Raw genomic sequence first — 17,630 nt, forward strand, 5'->3', positions numbered from 1 at the left:
GCTATCTCTTGTGTCCCTCTCCTTCCCCTTCTGCTATCTCTTCTGTTCCTCTCCTTCCCCTTCTGCTATCTCTTCTGACCCTCTCCTTCCCCTTCTGCTATCTCTTGTGTCCCTCTCCTTCCCCTTCTGCTATCTCTTCTGTCCCTCTCCTTCCCCTCCTGCTGTCCCTCTCCTTCCCCTTCTGCTATCTCTTGTGTCCCTCTCCTTCCCCTTCTGCTATCTCTTGTGTCCCTCTCCTTCCCCTTCTGCTGTCCCTCTCCTTCCCCTTCTGCTATCTCTTGTGTTCCTCTCCTTCCCCTTCTGCTATCTCTTGTGTCCCTCTCCTTCCCCAGCCTCTCGGTCTCAGCAGATATGCGTTAGATTAGAGCCCAGGGGTCTACTGTACGTGAAGCTGACCCTGCTGGAGCAGTGGGAGCCCCCAGACCCCCGACCCTGCCACCTCAACCCCCCCATGGTGTTTGGAGTGGAGCTGCGCCACCTGGTGGACAAGGAGAACACCGCTGCCCCCGTTCCTCTGCTCATACAGAAGAGTGTGGCTGAGATCCAGAAGAGAGGACTGAGGGTTAGTTAATTTACAGCACACTGTTTCATACACAGGACAACAACCCCCACCTCATTTACACTGTTTCCTACACAGGACAACAACCCCCACCTCATTTACACTGTTTCCTACACAGGACAACAACCTCACCTGTCTGTCTGTCTGTCTGTCTGTCTGTCTGCCTGCCTGCCTGCCTGTCTGCCTGTCTGTCTGTCTGTCTGTCTGTCTGTCTGTCTGTCTGTCTGTCTGTCTGTCTGTAGGTAATACTCTGGTCTGTCTGTCTGTCTGTAGGTAATACTCTGGTCTGTCTGTCTGTCTGTAGGTAATACTCTGGTCTGTCTGTCTGTCTGTAGGTAATACTCTGGTCTGTCTGTCTGTCTGTCTGTCTGTCTGTCTGTCTGTCTGTAGGTAATACTCTGGTCTGTCTGTCTGTCTGCCTGCCTGCCTGTCTGTAGGTAATACTCTGGTCTGTCTGTCTGTCTGTCTGCAGGTGGTGGGTCTGTACCGTCTGTGTGGTTCAGCTGCAGTGAAGAAGGAACTGAGAGACGCGTTTGAGAGGGACAGTGCTGCTGTCAGCCTGAATGAAGAGGTTTATCCTGACATCAACGTCATCACAGGTCAGTCCCCTGTCCCCAGTCTCTATCCTGACCTCAACGTCATCACAGGTCTGTCCCCTGTCCCCCTACACCAGTCTCTATCCTGACCTCAACGTCATCACAGTCCCCTGTCCCCAGTCTCTATCCTGACCTCAACGTCATCACAGTCCCCTGTCCCCAGTCTCTATCCTGACCTCAACGTCATCACAGGTCAGTCCCCTGTCCCCAGTCTCTATCCTGACCTCAACGTCATCACAGTCCCCTGTCCCCCTACACCAGTCTCTATCCTGACATCAACGTCATCACAGGTCTGTCCCCTGTCCCCCTACACCAGTCTCTATCAGCATCAACGTCATCACAGGTCAGTCCCCTGTCCCCAGTCTCTATCCTGACATCAACGTCATCACAGGTCTGTCCCCTATCCCCCTACACCAGTCTCTATTCTGACCTCAACGTCATCACAGGTCAGTCCCCTATCCCCCTACACCAGTCTCTATTCTGACATCAACGTCATCACAGGTCTGTCCCCTATCCCCCTACACCGGTCTCTATCCTGACATCAACGTCATCACAGGTCTGTCCCCTGTCCCCCTACACCAGTCTCTATTCTGACCTCAACGTCATCACAGGTCAGTCCCCTATCCCCCTACACCAGTCTCTATTCTGACATCAACGTCATCACAGGTCAGTCCCCTGTCCCCAGTCTCTATCCTGACCTCAACGTCATCACAGTCCCCTGTCCCCCTACACCAGTCTCTATCCTGACATCAACGTCATCACAGGTCTGTCCCCTGTCCCCCTACACCAGTCTCTATCAGCATCAACGTCATCACAGGTCAGTCCCCTGTCCCCAGTCTCTATCCTGACATCAACGTCATCACAGGTCTGTCCCCTATCCCCCTACACCAGTCTCTATTCTGACATCAACGTCATCACAGGTCTGTCCCCTATCCCCCTACACCGGTCTCTATCCTGACATCAACGTCATCACAGGTCAGTCCCCTGTCCCCCTACACCAGTCTCTATCAGCATCAACGTCATCACAGGTCAGTCCCCTATCCCCCTACACCAGTCTCTATCAGCATCAACGTCATCACAGGTCAGTCCCCTATCCCCCTACACCAGTCTCTATCAGCATCAACGTCATCACAGGTCAGTCCCCTGTCCCCCTACACCAGTCTCTATCAGCATCAACGTCATCACAGGTTAGTCCCCTGTCCCCCTACACCAGTCTCTATCAGCATCAACGTCATCACAGGTCAGTCCCCTGTCCCCCTACACCAGTCTCTATCAGCATCAACGTCATCACAGGTCAGTCCCCTGTCACCCTACACCAGTCTCTATCCTGACATCAACGTCATCACAGGTCAGTCCCCTGTCCCCCTACACCAGTCTCTATCAGCATCAACGTCATCACAGGTCAGTCCCCTGTCCCCCTACACCAGTCTCTATCAGCATCAACGTCATCACAGGTCAGTCCCCTATCCCCCTACACCAGTCTCTATCCTGACATCAACGTCATCACAGTCCCCTATCCCCCTACACCAGTCTCTATCCTGACATCAACGTCATCACAGGTCAGTCCCCTATCCCCCTACACCAGTCTCTATCCTGACATCAACGTCATCACAGTCCCCTATCCCCCTACACCAGTCTCTATCAGCATCAACGTCATCACAGGTCTGTCCCCTATCCCCCTACACCAGTCTCTATCAGCATCAACGTCATCACAGGTCAGTCCCCTATCCCCCTACACCAGTCTCTATCCTGACATCAACGTCATCACAGGTCAGTCCCCTGTCCCCTATCCCCCTACACCAGTCTCTATCAGCATCAACGTCATCACAGGTCAGTCCCCTGTCCCCCTACACCAGTCTCTATCAACATCAACGTCATCACAGTCCCCTGTCCCCTATCCCCCTACACCAGTCTCTATCCTGACATCAACGTCATCACAGGTCAGTCCCCTATCCCCCTACACCAGTCTCTATCAGCATCAACGTCATCACAGTCCCCTGTCCCCTATCCCCCTACACCAGTCTCTATCCTGACATCAACGTCATCACAGGTCAGTCCCCTATCCCCCTACACCAGTCTCTATCAGCATCAACGTCATCACAGGTCAGTCCCCTGTCCCCCTACACCAGTCTCTATCCTGACATCAACGTCATCACAGGTCAGTCCCCTGTCCCCCTACACCAGTCTCTATCAGCATCAACGTCATCACAGGTCTGTCCCCTATCCCCCTACACCGGTCTCTATCAGCATCAACGTCATCACAGGTCAGTCCCCTATCCCCCTACACCAGTCTCTATCAGCATCAACGTCATCACAGGTCAGTCCCCTGTCCCCCTACACCAGTCTCTATCCTGACATCAACAACATCACAGTCCCCTATCCCCCTACACCAGTCTCTATCAGCATCAACGTCATCACAGGTCAGTCCCCTATCCCCCTACACCAGTCTCTATCAGCATCAACGTCATCACAGGTCAGTCCCCTGTCCCCCTACACCAGTCTCTATCAGCATCAACGTCATCACAGGTCAGTCCCCTATCCCCCTACACCAGTCTCTATCCTGACATCAACGTCATCACAGGTCAGTCCCCTATCCCCCTACACCAGTCTCTATCCTGACATCAACGTCATCACAGGTCAGTACCCTGTCCCCCTACACCAGTCTCTATCAGCATCAACGTCATCACAGGTCAGTCCCCTGTCCCCCTACACCAGTCTCTATCAGCATCAACGTCATCACAGGTCAGTCCCCTATCCCCCTACACCAGTCTCTATCCTGACATCAACAACATCACAGTCCCCTATCCCCCTACACCAGTCTCTATCAGCATCAACGTCATCACAGGTCAGTCCCCTATCCCCCTACACCAGTCTCTATCAGCATCAACGTCATCACAGGTCAGTCCCCTGTCCCCCTACACCAGTCTCTATCAGCATCAACGTCATCACAGGTCAGTCCCCTGTCCCCCTACACCAGTCTCTATCAGCATCAACGTCATCACAGGTCAGTCCCCTATCCCCCTACACCAGTCTCTATCAGCATCAACGTCATCACAGGTCAGTCCCCTATCCCCTTACACCAGTCTCTATCAGCATCAACGTCATCACAGGTCAGTCCCCTATCCCCCTACACCAGTCTCTATCAGCATCAACGTCATCACAGGTCAGTCCCCTGTCCCCCTACACCAGTCTCTATCAGCATCAACGTCATCACAGGTCAGTCCCCTGTCCCCAGTCTCTATCCTGACATCAACGTCATCACAGGTCTGTCCCCTATCCCCCTACACCAGTCTCTATCAGCATCAACGTCATCACAGGTCAGTCCCCTATCCCCCTACACCAGTCTCTATCAGCATCAACGTCATCACAGGTCAGTCCCCTATCCCCCTACACCAGTCTCTATCAGCATCAACGTCATCACAGGTCAGTCCCCTGTCCCCCTACACCAGTCTCTATCAGCATCAACGTCATCACAGGTCAGTCCCCTGTCCCCCTACACCAGTCTCTATCAGCATCAACGTCATCACAGGTCTGTCCCCTGTCCCCCTACACCAGTCTCTATCAGCATCAACGTCATCACAGGTCAGTCCCCTATCCCCCTACACCAGTCTCTATCAGCATCAACGTCATCACAGGTCAGTCCCCTTCTCCCCAGTCTGAGGTTCTGAGTGCTCTGGAGCAGGTTTTCATCAATGATCTCTCTGTACTTTGCTCCGTTCATCTTTCCCTCGATCCTGACTAGTCTCCCAGTCCCTGCCACTAAAAAACATTCCCACAGCAAGATGCTGCCACCACCATGCTTCACCGTAGCGATGGTGCCAGGTTTCCTTCAGACGTGATGCTTGGCATTCAGGCCAAAGAGTTCAATCTTGGTTTCATCAGACCAGAGAATCTTGTTTCGCTGAGGTCTGAGAAACCTTTCGATGCCTTTTTTTAGGATCCCCACACAAAACATGAAACATGGCCTAATACAGAACGTTAATGAGACAAGAACAGCTCCAGGACAGAACCACGTATATATATATATATTTTTTTTTAAATAAATAGACAGGTGTGTACATTTCCAAATAATGTCCAATCAAAAGAATTTACCACAGTTGGACTCCAATCAAGTTGTAGAAACATCTCAAGGATGATCAATGGAAACAGGATACAGCTGAACTCAATTTCGAGTCTCATAGCAAAGGGTCTGAATATTTATGTAAATAAGGTATTTCTGTTTTTATTTTTAATACATTTGCACATTTTTTTATTTAAAAACCTGTTTTTGCTTTTTCATTATGGTGTATTATGTGTATATTGATGAGGAAACAATTTAATCCATTTTAGAATAAGGCTGTAATGTAACAAAATGTGGAAAAAGTCAAAGGGGGTCTGAATACTTTTTGTGACCCCGAAGGGATCTGTTCTTGCCATGTGTAGTCTATGACACGTCGTATTTACATACTGTACGGATCATTTTACACAAGGTAGTTTTGGATGTAGTGAACTGCTTGTTCAAAGGTCAAATGTAGTCTCAGTGAATTGTATTTTGTCTTAAAGGGGTGTGTGTAGCGTAGCTTCTTCCAGTGTGAAGTTATTTGGTAGGTTGGTAAACTCCATTTCCAGAGTAGCTTCCCCCGACACGGCTCATACCAACTTATAAAACATACCTGCCTTAGATGAAGCTGTACAAATATATTTGACCAAATGTAACTGATCCTAGTAAAAAGGAAGCAGTAGGAGGGTTTGGGGTTTGGTCGTAGTTAAACCTTTTGTTTTCATTCCTTCCTTGTGATGTTTATGTTCAGGCATTCTGAAGGACTACCTACGTGAGCTGCCGTCCTCCCTTATCACCAGGACCTTGTACGAGGTGGTTTTGGAGGCCATGTCTCTGAGACCTCCTCCTTCTCGCTCCTCCCCTGGAACCTCCTCTCCTGGCAGGAGCGAGGGAGACGTACAGCGCTCTCAGAGCACCGTGGCCCTACTGCAATGTCTGCCTGAACCAGAGAGGGTGGGTACATGTCTCTCTCTCTGTCTGTCTCTCTCAGTATCTCTCTCTGTTTGTCTCTGGGTCTCTCTCTCTGTCTGTCTCTCTGCCTCTCTTTCTGCATCTCTCTGCCTGAACCAGAGAGGGTGGGTACATGTCTCTCTCAGTATCTCTCTCTGTTTGTCTCTGGGTCGCTCTCTGTCTGTCTCTCTCTGTGTCTCTCTCTGTATCTCTCTGCCTGAACCAGAGAGGGTGGGTACATGTCTCTCTGTCAGTCAGTCTGTCTCTCTCTGTGTCTCTCTCTCTCTGTCTCTCTGTCAGTCAGTCTGTCTCTCTCTCTGTCTCTCTGTCTGTCTGTCTCTCTGTCTGTCTCTCTGTCAGTCAGTCTGTCTCTCTCTCTCTCTGTCTCTCTGTCTGTCTGTCTCTCTGTCTGTCTCTCTGTCAGTCAGTCTGTCTCTCTCTCTCTCTGTCTCTCTGTCAGTCAGTCTGTCTCTCTCTCTGTCTCTCTGTCTGTCTGTCTCTCTGTCTGTCTCTCTGTCAGTCAGTCTGTCTCTCTCTCTGTCTGTCTCTCTGTATCTCTCTCTCAAATTCCTTAAGTTTGGGTCCGTCACAGTGGTCAGGTATTCTGCCGCTGTGTACTCTCTGTTTAGGGCCAAATAGCATTCTAGTTTGCTCTGTTTTTTTAATTAATTCTTTCCAATGTGTCAAGTAATTATCTTTTTGTTTTCTCATGATTTGTTTGGGTCTAATTGTTTTTGCTGTCCTGAGGCTCTGTGGGTGTGTTTGTGTTTGTGAACAGAGCCCCAGGACCAGCTTGCTTAGTGGACTCTTCTCCAGGTTCATCTCTCTGTAGGTGATGGCTTTGTTAAGGAAGGTTTGGGAATCACTTCCTTTTAGGTGGTTGTAGAATTTAACGGCTCTTTTCTGGATTTTGATAATTAGCAGGTATCGGCCTAATTCTGCTCTGCATGCATTATTTGGTGTTCTACGTTGTACACAGAGGATATTTTTGCAGAATTCTGCATGCAGAATCTCAATTTGGTGTTTGTTCCATTTTGTGAATTCTTGGTTGGTGAGCGGACCCCAGACCTCACAACCATAAAGGGCAATGGGCTCTATGACTGATTCAAGTATTTTCAGCCAGATCCTAGTTGGTAAGTTAGATTATATGTTCCTTTTGATGGCATAGAAGGCCCTTCATGCCTTGTCTCTCAGATTGTTCACAGCTTTGTGGAAGTTACCTGTGGCGCTGATGTTTAGGCCGAGGTATGTATAGTTAATGTGCTCAAGGGCAACAGTGTCTAGATGGAATTTGTATTTGTGATCCTGGCGACTGGGCCTTTTTTGGAACACCATTATTTTGGTCTTACTCAGATTTACTGTCAGGGCCCAGGTCTGACAGAATCTGTGCAGAAGATCTAGGTGCTGCTGTAGGCCCTCCTTGGTTGGTGACAGAAGGAGCAGATCATCAGCAAACAGTAGACATTTGACTTCAGATCCTAGTAGGTTGAGGCCGGGTGCTGCAGACTGTTGTAGTGCCTTGCCAATATATATATTGAAGAGGGTGGAGCTTAAGCTGCATCCCTGTCTCACCCCACGGACCTGTGGGATTAAATGTTTGTGTTGTTTGCCAATTTTTACCGCACACTTGTTGTGTACATGGATTTTATAATGTCGTATGTTTTTCCCCCAATACCAATTTCCATCAATTTGTATAGCAGACCCTCATGCCAAATTGAGTCGAAAGCTTTTTTTAAATCAACAAAACATGAAAAGACTTTGCCTTTGTTTTGGTTTGTTTGTCAATTAGGGTGTGCAGGGTGAATACATGGTCTGTTGTACGGTAATTTGTGCAGGGTGAATACGTGGTCTGACGTATGGTAATTTGTGCAGGGTGAATACGTGGTCTGACGTATGGTAATTTGTGCAGGGTGAATACGTGGTCTGACGTATGGTAATTTGTGCAGGGTGAATACGTGGTCTGACGTATGGTAATTTGTGCAGGGTGAATACGTGGTCTGACGTACGGTAATTTTTGGAGGGTGAATATTTGACATTTGCTCAGTACATTGTTTTCACTGAGGAAATGTACGAGTCTGCTGTTAATGATAATGCAGAGGATTTTCCCAAGGTTACTGTTGACGCATATCCCACGGTAGTTATTGGGGTCAAATTTGTCTCCACTTTTGTGGTTTGTGGTGATCAATCCTTGGTTCAGAGGGTTAGGTAGGGTTAGGTAGGGTTAGATAGGGTTAGGTAAGGTTAGATAGGGTTAGGTAGGGTTAGATAGGGTTAGGTAGGGTTAGATAGGGTTAGATAGGGTTAGGTAGGGTTCACAGTGTGTTAGATAGGGTTAGGTAGGGTTAGATAGGGTTAGGTAGGGTTAGATAGGGTTAGGTAGGGTTAGATAGGGTTAGGTAGGGTTAGATAGGGTTAGATAGGGTTAGGTAGGGTTCACAGTGTGTTAGATAGGGTTAGGTAGGGTTAGATAGGGTTAGGTAGGGTTAGGTAGGGTTCACAGTGTGTTAGATAGGGTTAGATAGGGTTATAAAGGGTTAGGTAGGGTTCACAGTGTGTTAGGTAGAGTTAGGTAGAGTTCGGTAGGGTTCACAGTGTGTTTGGTAGGGTTCACAGAGGGTTAGATAGGGTTAGGTAGGGTTAGATATGGTTAGGTAGGGTTAGATAGGGTTAGGTAGGTTTAGGTAGGGTTAGGTAGGGTTAAATAGGGTTCACAGTGGGTTAGGCAGGGTTAGGTAGGGTTATAGAGGGTTAGGTAGGGTTAGGTAGGGTTAGATAGGGTTAGAAAGGGTTAGGTAGGCTTAGATAGGGTTAGATAGGGTTAGGTAGGGTTAGGTAGGGTTAGATAGGGTTAGATAGAGTTCACAGGCGGTTAGATAGGGTTAGATAGGGTTAGATGGGGTTAGGTAGGGTCAGGTAGGGTTCACAGTGGGTTAGATAGGGTTAGGTAGGGTTAGATAGGGTTAGGTAGGGTTCACAGTGTGTTTGGTAGGGTTCACAGTGGGTTAGATAGGGATAGGTAGGGTTAGGTAGGGTTCACAGTGTGTTAGGTAGGGTTAGGTAGGGTTCACAGTGTGTTTGGTAGGGTTCACAGTGTGTTAGGTAGGGTTAGGTAGGGTTAGATAGGGTTAGGTAGGGTTAGGTAGGGTTAGATAGGGTTAGGTAGGGTTAGGTAGGGTTGGGTAGGGTTAGGTAGAGTTAGGTAGGGTTAGGTAGGGTTCACAGTGTGTTAGGTAGGGCTAGGAAGGGTTCACAGAGGGTTAGGTAGGGTTCACAGTGTGTTTGGTAGGGTAAGGTAGGGTTAGGTAGGGTTAGGTAGGGTTAGGTAGGGTTCGGTAGGGTTAGGTAGGGTTAGGTAGGTAGAGAGAAGTCCTCCCTGTCTAACCCTCTTCTCTCTCTCTCCAGTCCTCCCTGTCTAACCCTCTTCTCTCTCCCCTCTCTCCAGTCCTCCCTGTCTAACCCTCTTCTCTCTCCCCTCTCTCCAGTCCTCCCTGTCTAACCCTCTTCTCTCTCCCCTCTCTCCAGTCCTCCCTGTCTAACCCTCTTCTCTTTCTCTCCAGTCCTCCCTGTCTAACCCTCTTCTCTCTCTCTCCAGTCCTCCCTGTCTAACCCTCTTCTCTCTCCCCTCTCTCCAGTCCTCCCTGTCTAACCCTCTTCTCTTTCTCTCCAGTCCTCCCTGTCTAACCCTCTTCTCTTTCTCTCCAGTCCTCCCTGTCTAACCCTCTTCTCTCTCCCCTCTCTCCAGTCCTCCCTGTCCCTCCTCCAGTCCTCCCTGTCTAACCCTCTTCTCTCTCTCCTCTCCCCAGGCCACCCTCTCGCTGCTCCTGGACCATCTGAGCCTTGTTGCCTCCTACAGTGACTGTAACCGAATGAACTGTCAGAACCTGGCTGTGTGTTTCGGCCCGGTGCTCCTGACCCCCACCCAGGAGTCCTGGAGACCCACTTCACCAGGACAGGGCGGGCGCGGGGGGAGCTGTGGAAGGGGCGGACGGAGTTTTTCTCACAGCGAGGAGATCGCCAGTGCTGTGGACTTCAAGAGACACATTGAGGCCTTGCATTACCTGTTGCAGCTCTGGCCCAGTAAGTGTCTGTTGGGACAGAGTGGGCCGACATTCCCAAGGTCCGATATGACCTCACTACAACCAGAGAAATATCTTTGTTACGTCGTTTCAACCAGTCTTCCCGTTTCCTAGCGATACTGTACTATTCAGGGCCTTTGGAAAGTATTCAGACCCCTTGACTTTTTCCCACATGTTGTTACGTTACAGCCTTATTCTAAAATCTATTAAATTGTTTTTTTCCCCCTCGTCAATCTACACACAATACCCCATAATGACATCACAATACCCCATAATGACATCACAATACCCCATAATGACATCACAATACCCCATAATGACATCACAATACCCCATAATGACATCACAATACCCCATAATGACATCACAATACCCCATAATGACAAAGAAAGAAGAGTACAAATTTTTTTTTTAAAGCTAGTTTATTTAATATAAAATGGATTAAAACCTGTTGTGGATTTCCACTAGATGTTGGAACATTGCTGCTATAACAGCCTCCACTCTTCTGGGAAGGTTTTCCACTAGATGTTGGAACATTGCTGCTATAACAGCCTCCACTTTTCTGGGAAGGTTTTCCACTAGATGTTGGAACATTGCTGCTATAACAGCCTCCACTCTTCTGGGAAGGCTTTCTCTAGATGTTGGAACATTGCTGCTATAACAGCCTCCACTCTTCTGGGAAGGTTTTCCACTAGATGTTGGAACATTGCTGCTATAACAGCCTCCACTCTTCTGGGAAGGTTTTCCACTAGATGTAGGAACATTGCTGCTATAACAGCCTCCACTCTTCTGGGAAGGCTTTTCACTAGATGTTGGAACATTGCTGCTATAACAGCCTCCACTCTTCTGGGAAGGTTTTCCACTAGATGTTGGAACATTACTGCTATAACAGCCTCCACTCTTCTGGGAAGGCTTTCCACTAGATGTTGGAACATTGCTGCTATAACAGCCTCCAGTCTTCTGGGAAGGCTTTCCACTAGATGTTGGAACATTGCTGCTATAACAGCCTCCACTCTTCTGGGAAGGCTTTCCACTAGATGTTGGAACATTGCTGCTATAACAGCCTCCACTCTTCTGGGAAGGCTTTCCACTAGATGTTGGAACATTGCTGCTATAACAGCCTCCACTCTTCTGGGAAGGCTTTCCACTAGATGTTGGAACATTGCTGCTATAACAGCCTCCACTCTTCTGGGAAGGCTTTCCACTAGATGTTGGAACATTGCTGCGGGAATCAGTTTGGAACTCGGTAGTGAGTGTTGCAACCGAGGACAGATAATTTTTTACATGCTACACACTACAGCACCCGGCGGTCCCGTTCCGTGAGCTTATGTGGCCTACCACTTCGCTGCTGAGCCGTTGTTGCTCCTAGACGTTTCCACTTCACAATAACAGCACTTACAGTTGACCAGGGCAGCTCAGAAATTTGACCAACTGACTTGTTGGAAAAGTGGCACCCTGACTCTTGGGGCCTCCCGAGTGGCACAGCGGTCTAAGGCACTGCATCTCAGTGCAAGAGGTGTCACTACAGACCCTGGTTTGATTCCAGGCTGTATCACAACCTGCTGTGATTGGGAGTCCCCATAGGGCGGCACCCAATTGGCCCAGCGTCGTCCGGGTTAGAGTTTGGCCAAACTCTGGGAAGGCTTTCCACTAGATGTTGGAACATAGGGCTTCGTATGGCCGTCATTGTAAATAAGAATTTGTTCTTAACTGACAAGTTAAATAAAGGTTCAATAAAAAATAAAACATTCTCATTAAAATTGAAATGATGGAGATGTTTGTCTATGGAGATTGCATGGCTGTGTGCTCGATTTTATACACCTGTCAGCAACGGGTGTGACTGAAATAGCCGAATCCAATAATTTGAAGGGGCGTCCACATACTTTAGTATATATATATATATACAGTATATCACAAAAGTGAGTACAGCCCTCACATTTTTTGTAAATATTTGAGTATATCTTTTCATGTGACAACACTGAAGAAATTACACTTTGCTACAATGTAAAGTAGTGAGTGTACACCTTGTATAACAGTGTGAATTTGCTGTCCCCTCAACATAAGTCAACACACAGCCATTAATGTCTAAACCGCTGGCAACAGAAGTGAGTCTAGAACATTTCATCATCTCTGGGTTTTGAAACCTTTCCTCTCTTTCCTTCTTCACTCCTTAGTTCCTACAGACAGAGTGACAGACAACCCCGACTCTCCCACCCTCCTCCAGCCCTCCTCCAGTTCAGACATGCCTCCTTCCCCTCCCAGTCCCATGCCCCAGAACCCTCTGCCGCGGCGCTGCCAGCGTGGCCTGTCGCTGCCTCTGGACCTCCCGGGGGACGAAGTGGGCGTGGTGTCGCGACGTGGACGGGGCCGACTGGAGAGCCCGCCCTGTAACCGGTATGCTGGCGACTGGAGCGTGTGTGGGCGGGACTTCCTGTCCGGAGGCGATGCGGACTACGACGAGGTGGCAGGGAGCGACAGTGAGGAAGAGGAGGAAGAGAGGGAGGTGAAGAAGGTGGAGTGGACTCAGTACGTAGACGACTTAGTTCTGGACTTTGACGCCCCGTTTACCTGCAGACTGAGTCTCAAAGACTTTGATACGCTGATATCAGACCTGGAGAGAGAGCTGTCCAAACAGATAAACATCTGTCTCTGAGAGGGAGAGGGAGGAGAGGAGGAGTGGAGAGGAGAGAGGAGGAGAGGAGGGAGGAGAGGAGAGGAGAGAGGAGAGGAGAGAGCTGTCCAAACAGATTAACATCTGTCTCTGAGAGGGAGAGGGAGAGGGAGGAGAGGAGAGGAGGGGAGAGGAGGAGAGGGGAGGAGAAGAGGGGAGGGAAGGGAGAGGGGAGGAGAGAGGAGGAGGAGGAGAGGAAGGGAGGAGGAGGAGAGGAGAAGAGAGCTGTCCAAAGGAGAGGAAACATCTGTCTCTGAGGGGAGAGGAGGAGAGGAGGGAGGAGGGGAGAGGAGAGGAGAGGAAGGGAGGAGGAGGGGAGAGGAGGAGAGGGGAGGAGGAGAGGAGCTGTCCAAGACAGATAAACATCTGTCTCTGAGAAGAGGAGAGGAGAGGAAGGGAGGAGGGGAGGGGAGAGGAGGAGAGGAGAAGAGGGGGAGGGGAGAAGAGAAGAGGAGGGGAGAGGAGGGGAGGAGAGAGGAGGAGAGGAAGGGAGGAGGGGAGGGGAGAGGAGGAGAGGAAGGGAGGAGGGGAGAGGAGGAGAGGAGAGGAGAAGAGGGGGAGGGGAGAAGAGGAGAGGAGAGAGGAGAGGAAGGGAGGAGGAGAGAGACGGATAGTATTATTGAAGGTCAGGAAATTCTTAATTAGGAAATGACCAAAGAAAGACGACAAGCAATGTGGTATTTGCTTCAGTAATGTTGAATTGAACTGTTCCAATGTGTTTAAAAAGCTTCATTTCTGGTGTTTCCTCATTCCGAATGCTGGTTCTTCTACAAACAAGTGACAACATTATCATCTTTGATCACACAAGGACACCTTATTTGTAGAGACATGGACCAGTGAAGTTCTTGACAATTCATTGTTTGTAAAATCCTAGATTCTAATGCCATGTAAGGCTGCAACGCCTGTCAGACTCTGTTATGTTATCAGTCATGTGTATTTATTTATTTCTCCCATAGAAGTCCATTTAAGGTCTATTTTTTAGAAGGATTTGTTGATGTAATTCCAATTATTTATTCTCTAAATTCCAGTGAAGGGTGAAGGAGAGATCTTTAATAATGTTGGATAAAAATAATGCATTGAAAATGTACAGGACCGGTCAAAAGGTTGGACACACCTACTCATTCAAGGGTTTTTCTTTATTTTTACTATTTTCTACATTGTAGAATAATAGTGAAGACATCACAACTATGAAATAACACATATGGAATCATGTAGTAACCAAAATAGTGTTAAACAAATCAAACTATTTTTTATATTTGAGATTCTTCAAAGTTTGTACACTCTTGATGACAGCTTTGTAAACTCTTGGCATTCTCTCAACTAGCTTCACCTGGAATGCTTTTCCAACCGTCTTGGAGGAGTTCCCACACATGCTGATCACTTGTTGGCTGCTTTTCCTTCACTCCGCGGTCCAACTCATCCCAAACCATCTCAATTGGGTTGAGGTCGGGTGATTGTGGAGGCCAGGTCATCTGATGCAGCACTCCACCACCTCCTCCTCCATCACCACACATCTTCACCTACTCTGCGTTTCACAAACACGGTTGGAACCAAAAATCTCAAATTAGGACTCCTATCCAACGGTCCAATGGTTTTTTGTCTCAAGCAAGTCTCTTCTAAATAAAGAAAAACCCCAATAAAGAAAAACCCTTGAATGAGTAGGTGTTCTAGAACCCTTGAATGAGTAGGTGTTCTAGAACCCTTGAATGAGTAGGTGTTCTAGAACCCTTGAATGAGTAGGTGTTCTAGAACCCTTGAATGAGTAGGTGTTCTAGAACCCTTGAATGAGTAGGTGTGTCTAAACTTTCGACCGGCACTGTATATTCAATTAAATTTGATGACATGTCAAAAAATATATCTTAGTTCAAGTATTAATATGTCTGTTAATCAGATTCCAGGTTGATCTTGAGACCTGATTGTGAATTAATGAACTGAGTTGGATTTAGACACGAGCACAAGCCTTTAAGCTGAATTACAAGACACACACACACACACACCAACGACTCATAAAACTGTCTTTCAGCTGAATTACAAGACACCAACGACTCATAAAACTGCCTTTCAGCTGAATTACAAGACACCAACGACTCATAAAACTGCCTTTCAGCTGAATTACAACACACCAACGACTCATAAAACTGCCTTTCAGCTGAATTACAAGACACACACACCAACGACTCATAAAACTGCCTTTCAGCTGAATTACAAGACACACACACCAACGACTCATAAAACTGCCTTTCAGCTGAATTACAAGACACCAACGACTCATAAAACTGCCTTTCAGCTGAATTACAAGACACCAACGACTCATATAACTGTCTTTCAGCTGAATTACAAGACACCAACGACTCGTAAAACTGCCTTTCAGCTGAATTACAAGACACCAACGACTCATAAAACTGTCTTTCAGCTGAATTACAAGACACCAACGACTCATTACAAACTGTCTTTCAGCTGAATTACAAGACACCAACGACTCATAAAACTGCCTTTCAGCTGAATTACAAGACACCAACGACTCATAAAACTGACTTTCAGCTGAATTACAAGACACCAACGACTCATAAAACTGCCTTTCAGCTGAATTACAAGACACCAACGACTCATAAAACTGTCTTTCAGCTGAATTACAAGACACCAACGACTCATAAAACTGCCTTTCAGCTGAATTACAAGACACCAACGACTCATAAAACTGTCTTTCAGCTGAATTACAAGACACCAACGACTCATAAAACTGCCTTTCAGCTGAATTACAAGACACACACACCAACGACTCATAAAACTGCCTTTCAGCTGAATTACAAGACACCAACGACTCATAAAACTGTCTTTCAGCTGAATTACAAGACACCAACGACTCATAAAACTGTCTTGCACTTCTGTACTAAGTACCAATATCGTAATACTTGTATTATTTTGTAATAACGTGTTATGTTTTGTATTATTTTGTAATAATTTGCTGGTTACTCTGCTATGCATCGTTGCTGTAAACAGCCATGTTATTGTGATATTTCTGCGTCGGTACAATCATATTTTTTATAAGTTGTAATTTTATTGAAGCCACGGAAGGAATGCAACAGCCATATTACAGAGGAAGTTGGCTCCCCAAAAAATTTTACAACTTCCTGTTTTGTTTTTAGTATTTGTGCTGTTTATTGTATAAACAGTAATACATGGTATTGCACATCTACAATAAGCACTTACATGTTGTTGATGTCCTATGCATATCGTAACCCATGTGTTAAAACACACTATTCTTGTTACAACCGGGCAGTATCGTATGTCATACAGTGTTATCAAACCAAAAACAATAAAGCACAGTGTTATAGTTACGGATGAGTTTGAAGCTGGTCTTCTTCCCGTCCACAGGAGGAACTTGTTCTGGGTGAGGAGTTTTCCGTAGCAGCTTTTACATGACCACATCTGCCTCTACAGTATCTCTTTCTCATAGAGGCCTAGTAGTAGTGGATCCATACACTAGGAGTTGTTTTATCATCATGGGGAACTGCTGCCCTCTGTAATGGATCTATCCACTAGGAGTTGTTGTATCATCATGGGGAACTGCTGCCCTCTGTAGTGGATCTGTAGTGGATCCATCCACTAGGAGTTGTTTATCATCATGGGGAACTGCTAAGAGGAGCTGTTCTAGTCTATCTTTTCCTTGGACTCTAAGAGGAGCTATTCTAGTCTATCTTTTCCTTGGACTCTAAGAGGAGCGTTGTTTAACAGGCCAGCAGAGCGCAGGTGTATAATACACAGGAAACAGGCTGTAAGTTAGAAGCTGATGCATAACACATCATTCATTAAATAAATATAAGGCTAATACTGTATTTAATTTATTTCCTGAAAGAGGTAGGCTAGGACAACTATATATACGCCTCCTAATATCGAACGGCACCCACTTTTGCCCTTAGAACAGCCTCAAATCGTGGGGGCATCGGGGCATAGACTCTACAAGGTGTCTAAAGCGTTCCACAGAGATGCTGGGCCCATGTTGACTCTACAAGGTGTCTAAAGTGTTCCACAGGGATGCTGGCCCATGTTGACTCTACAAGGTGTTGAAAGCGTTCCACAGGGAGGCTGGCCCATGTTGACTCTACAAGGTGTCTAAAGCGTTCCACAGGGATGCAGGCCCATGTTGACTCTACAAGGTGTCTAAAGCGTTCCACAGGGATGCAGGCCCATGTTGACTCTACAAGGTGTCTAAAGCGTTCCACAGGGATGCTGGCCCATGTTGACTCTACAAGGTGTTGAAAGCGTTCCACAGAGATGCTGGGCCCATGTTGACTCTACAAGGTGTTGAAAGCGTTCCACAAGGGATGCTGGCCCATGTTGACTCTACAAGGTGTTGAAAGCGTTCCACAGGGATGCTGGCCCATGTTGACTCTACAAGGTGTCTAAAGCGTTCCACAGGGATGCTGGCCCATGTTGACTCTACAAGGTGTCTAAAACGTTCCACAGGGATGCTGGCCCATGTTGACTCTACAAGGTGTTGAAAGCGTTCCACAGGGATGCTGGCCCATGTTGACTCTACAAGGTATAGAAAGCGTTCCACAGGGATGCTGGTCCATGTTGACTCTACAAGGTGTTGAAAGCGTTCCACAGGGGATGCTGGTCCATGTTGACTCTACAAGGTGTTGAAAGCGTTCCACAGGGATGCTGGCCCATGTTGACTCTATAAGGTGTTGAAAGCGTTCCACAGAGATGCTGGGCCCATGTTGACTCTACAAGG

At 47.5% G+C, this 17,630-nt stretch overlaps 1 protein-coding gene across 1 annotated transcript in view; it reads left to right on the forward strand.

The window, feature by feature from the left end:
• LOC139381329 (rho GTPase-activating protein SYDE2-like) overlaps positions 1 to 12,946 on the forward strand; it is a 35,054-nt gene extending 22,108 nt beyond the window's left edge. The window contains exons 7-11 of the mRNA XM_071124779.1: positions 333 to 562; positions 1,032 to 1,158; positions 5,946 to 6,148; positions 9,949 to 10,222; positions 12,396 to 12,946. Coding sequence (XP_070980880.1) covers positions 333 to 562; positions 1,032 to 1,158; positions 5,946 to 6,148; positions 9,949 to 10,222; positions 12,396 to 12,874 — 1,313 coding nt within the window. The 3' untranslated portion in view covers positions 12,875 to 12,946. The remainder of the gene's footprint in view (positions 1 to 332; positions 563 to 1,031; positions 1,159 to 5,945; positions 6,149 to 9,948; positions 10,223 to 12,395) is intronic.
• Positions 12,947 to 17,630: the final 4,684 nt, after the last annotated feature.

This window comes from Oncorhynchus clarkii, chromosome 23 (assembly GCF_045791955.1).
Source record: "Oncorhynchus clarkii lewisi isolate Uvic-CL-2024 chromosome 23, UVic_Ocla_1.0, whole genome shotgun sequence".
Classification (NCBI taxonomy): domain Eukaryota; kingdom Metazoa; phylum Chordata; class Actinopteri; order Salmoniformes; family Salmonidae; genus Oncorhynchus; species Oncorhynchus clarkii.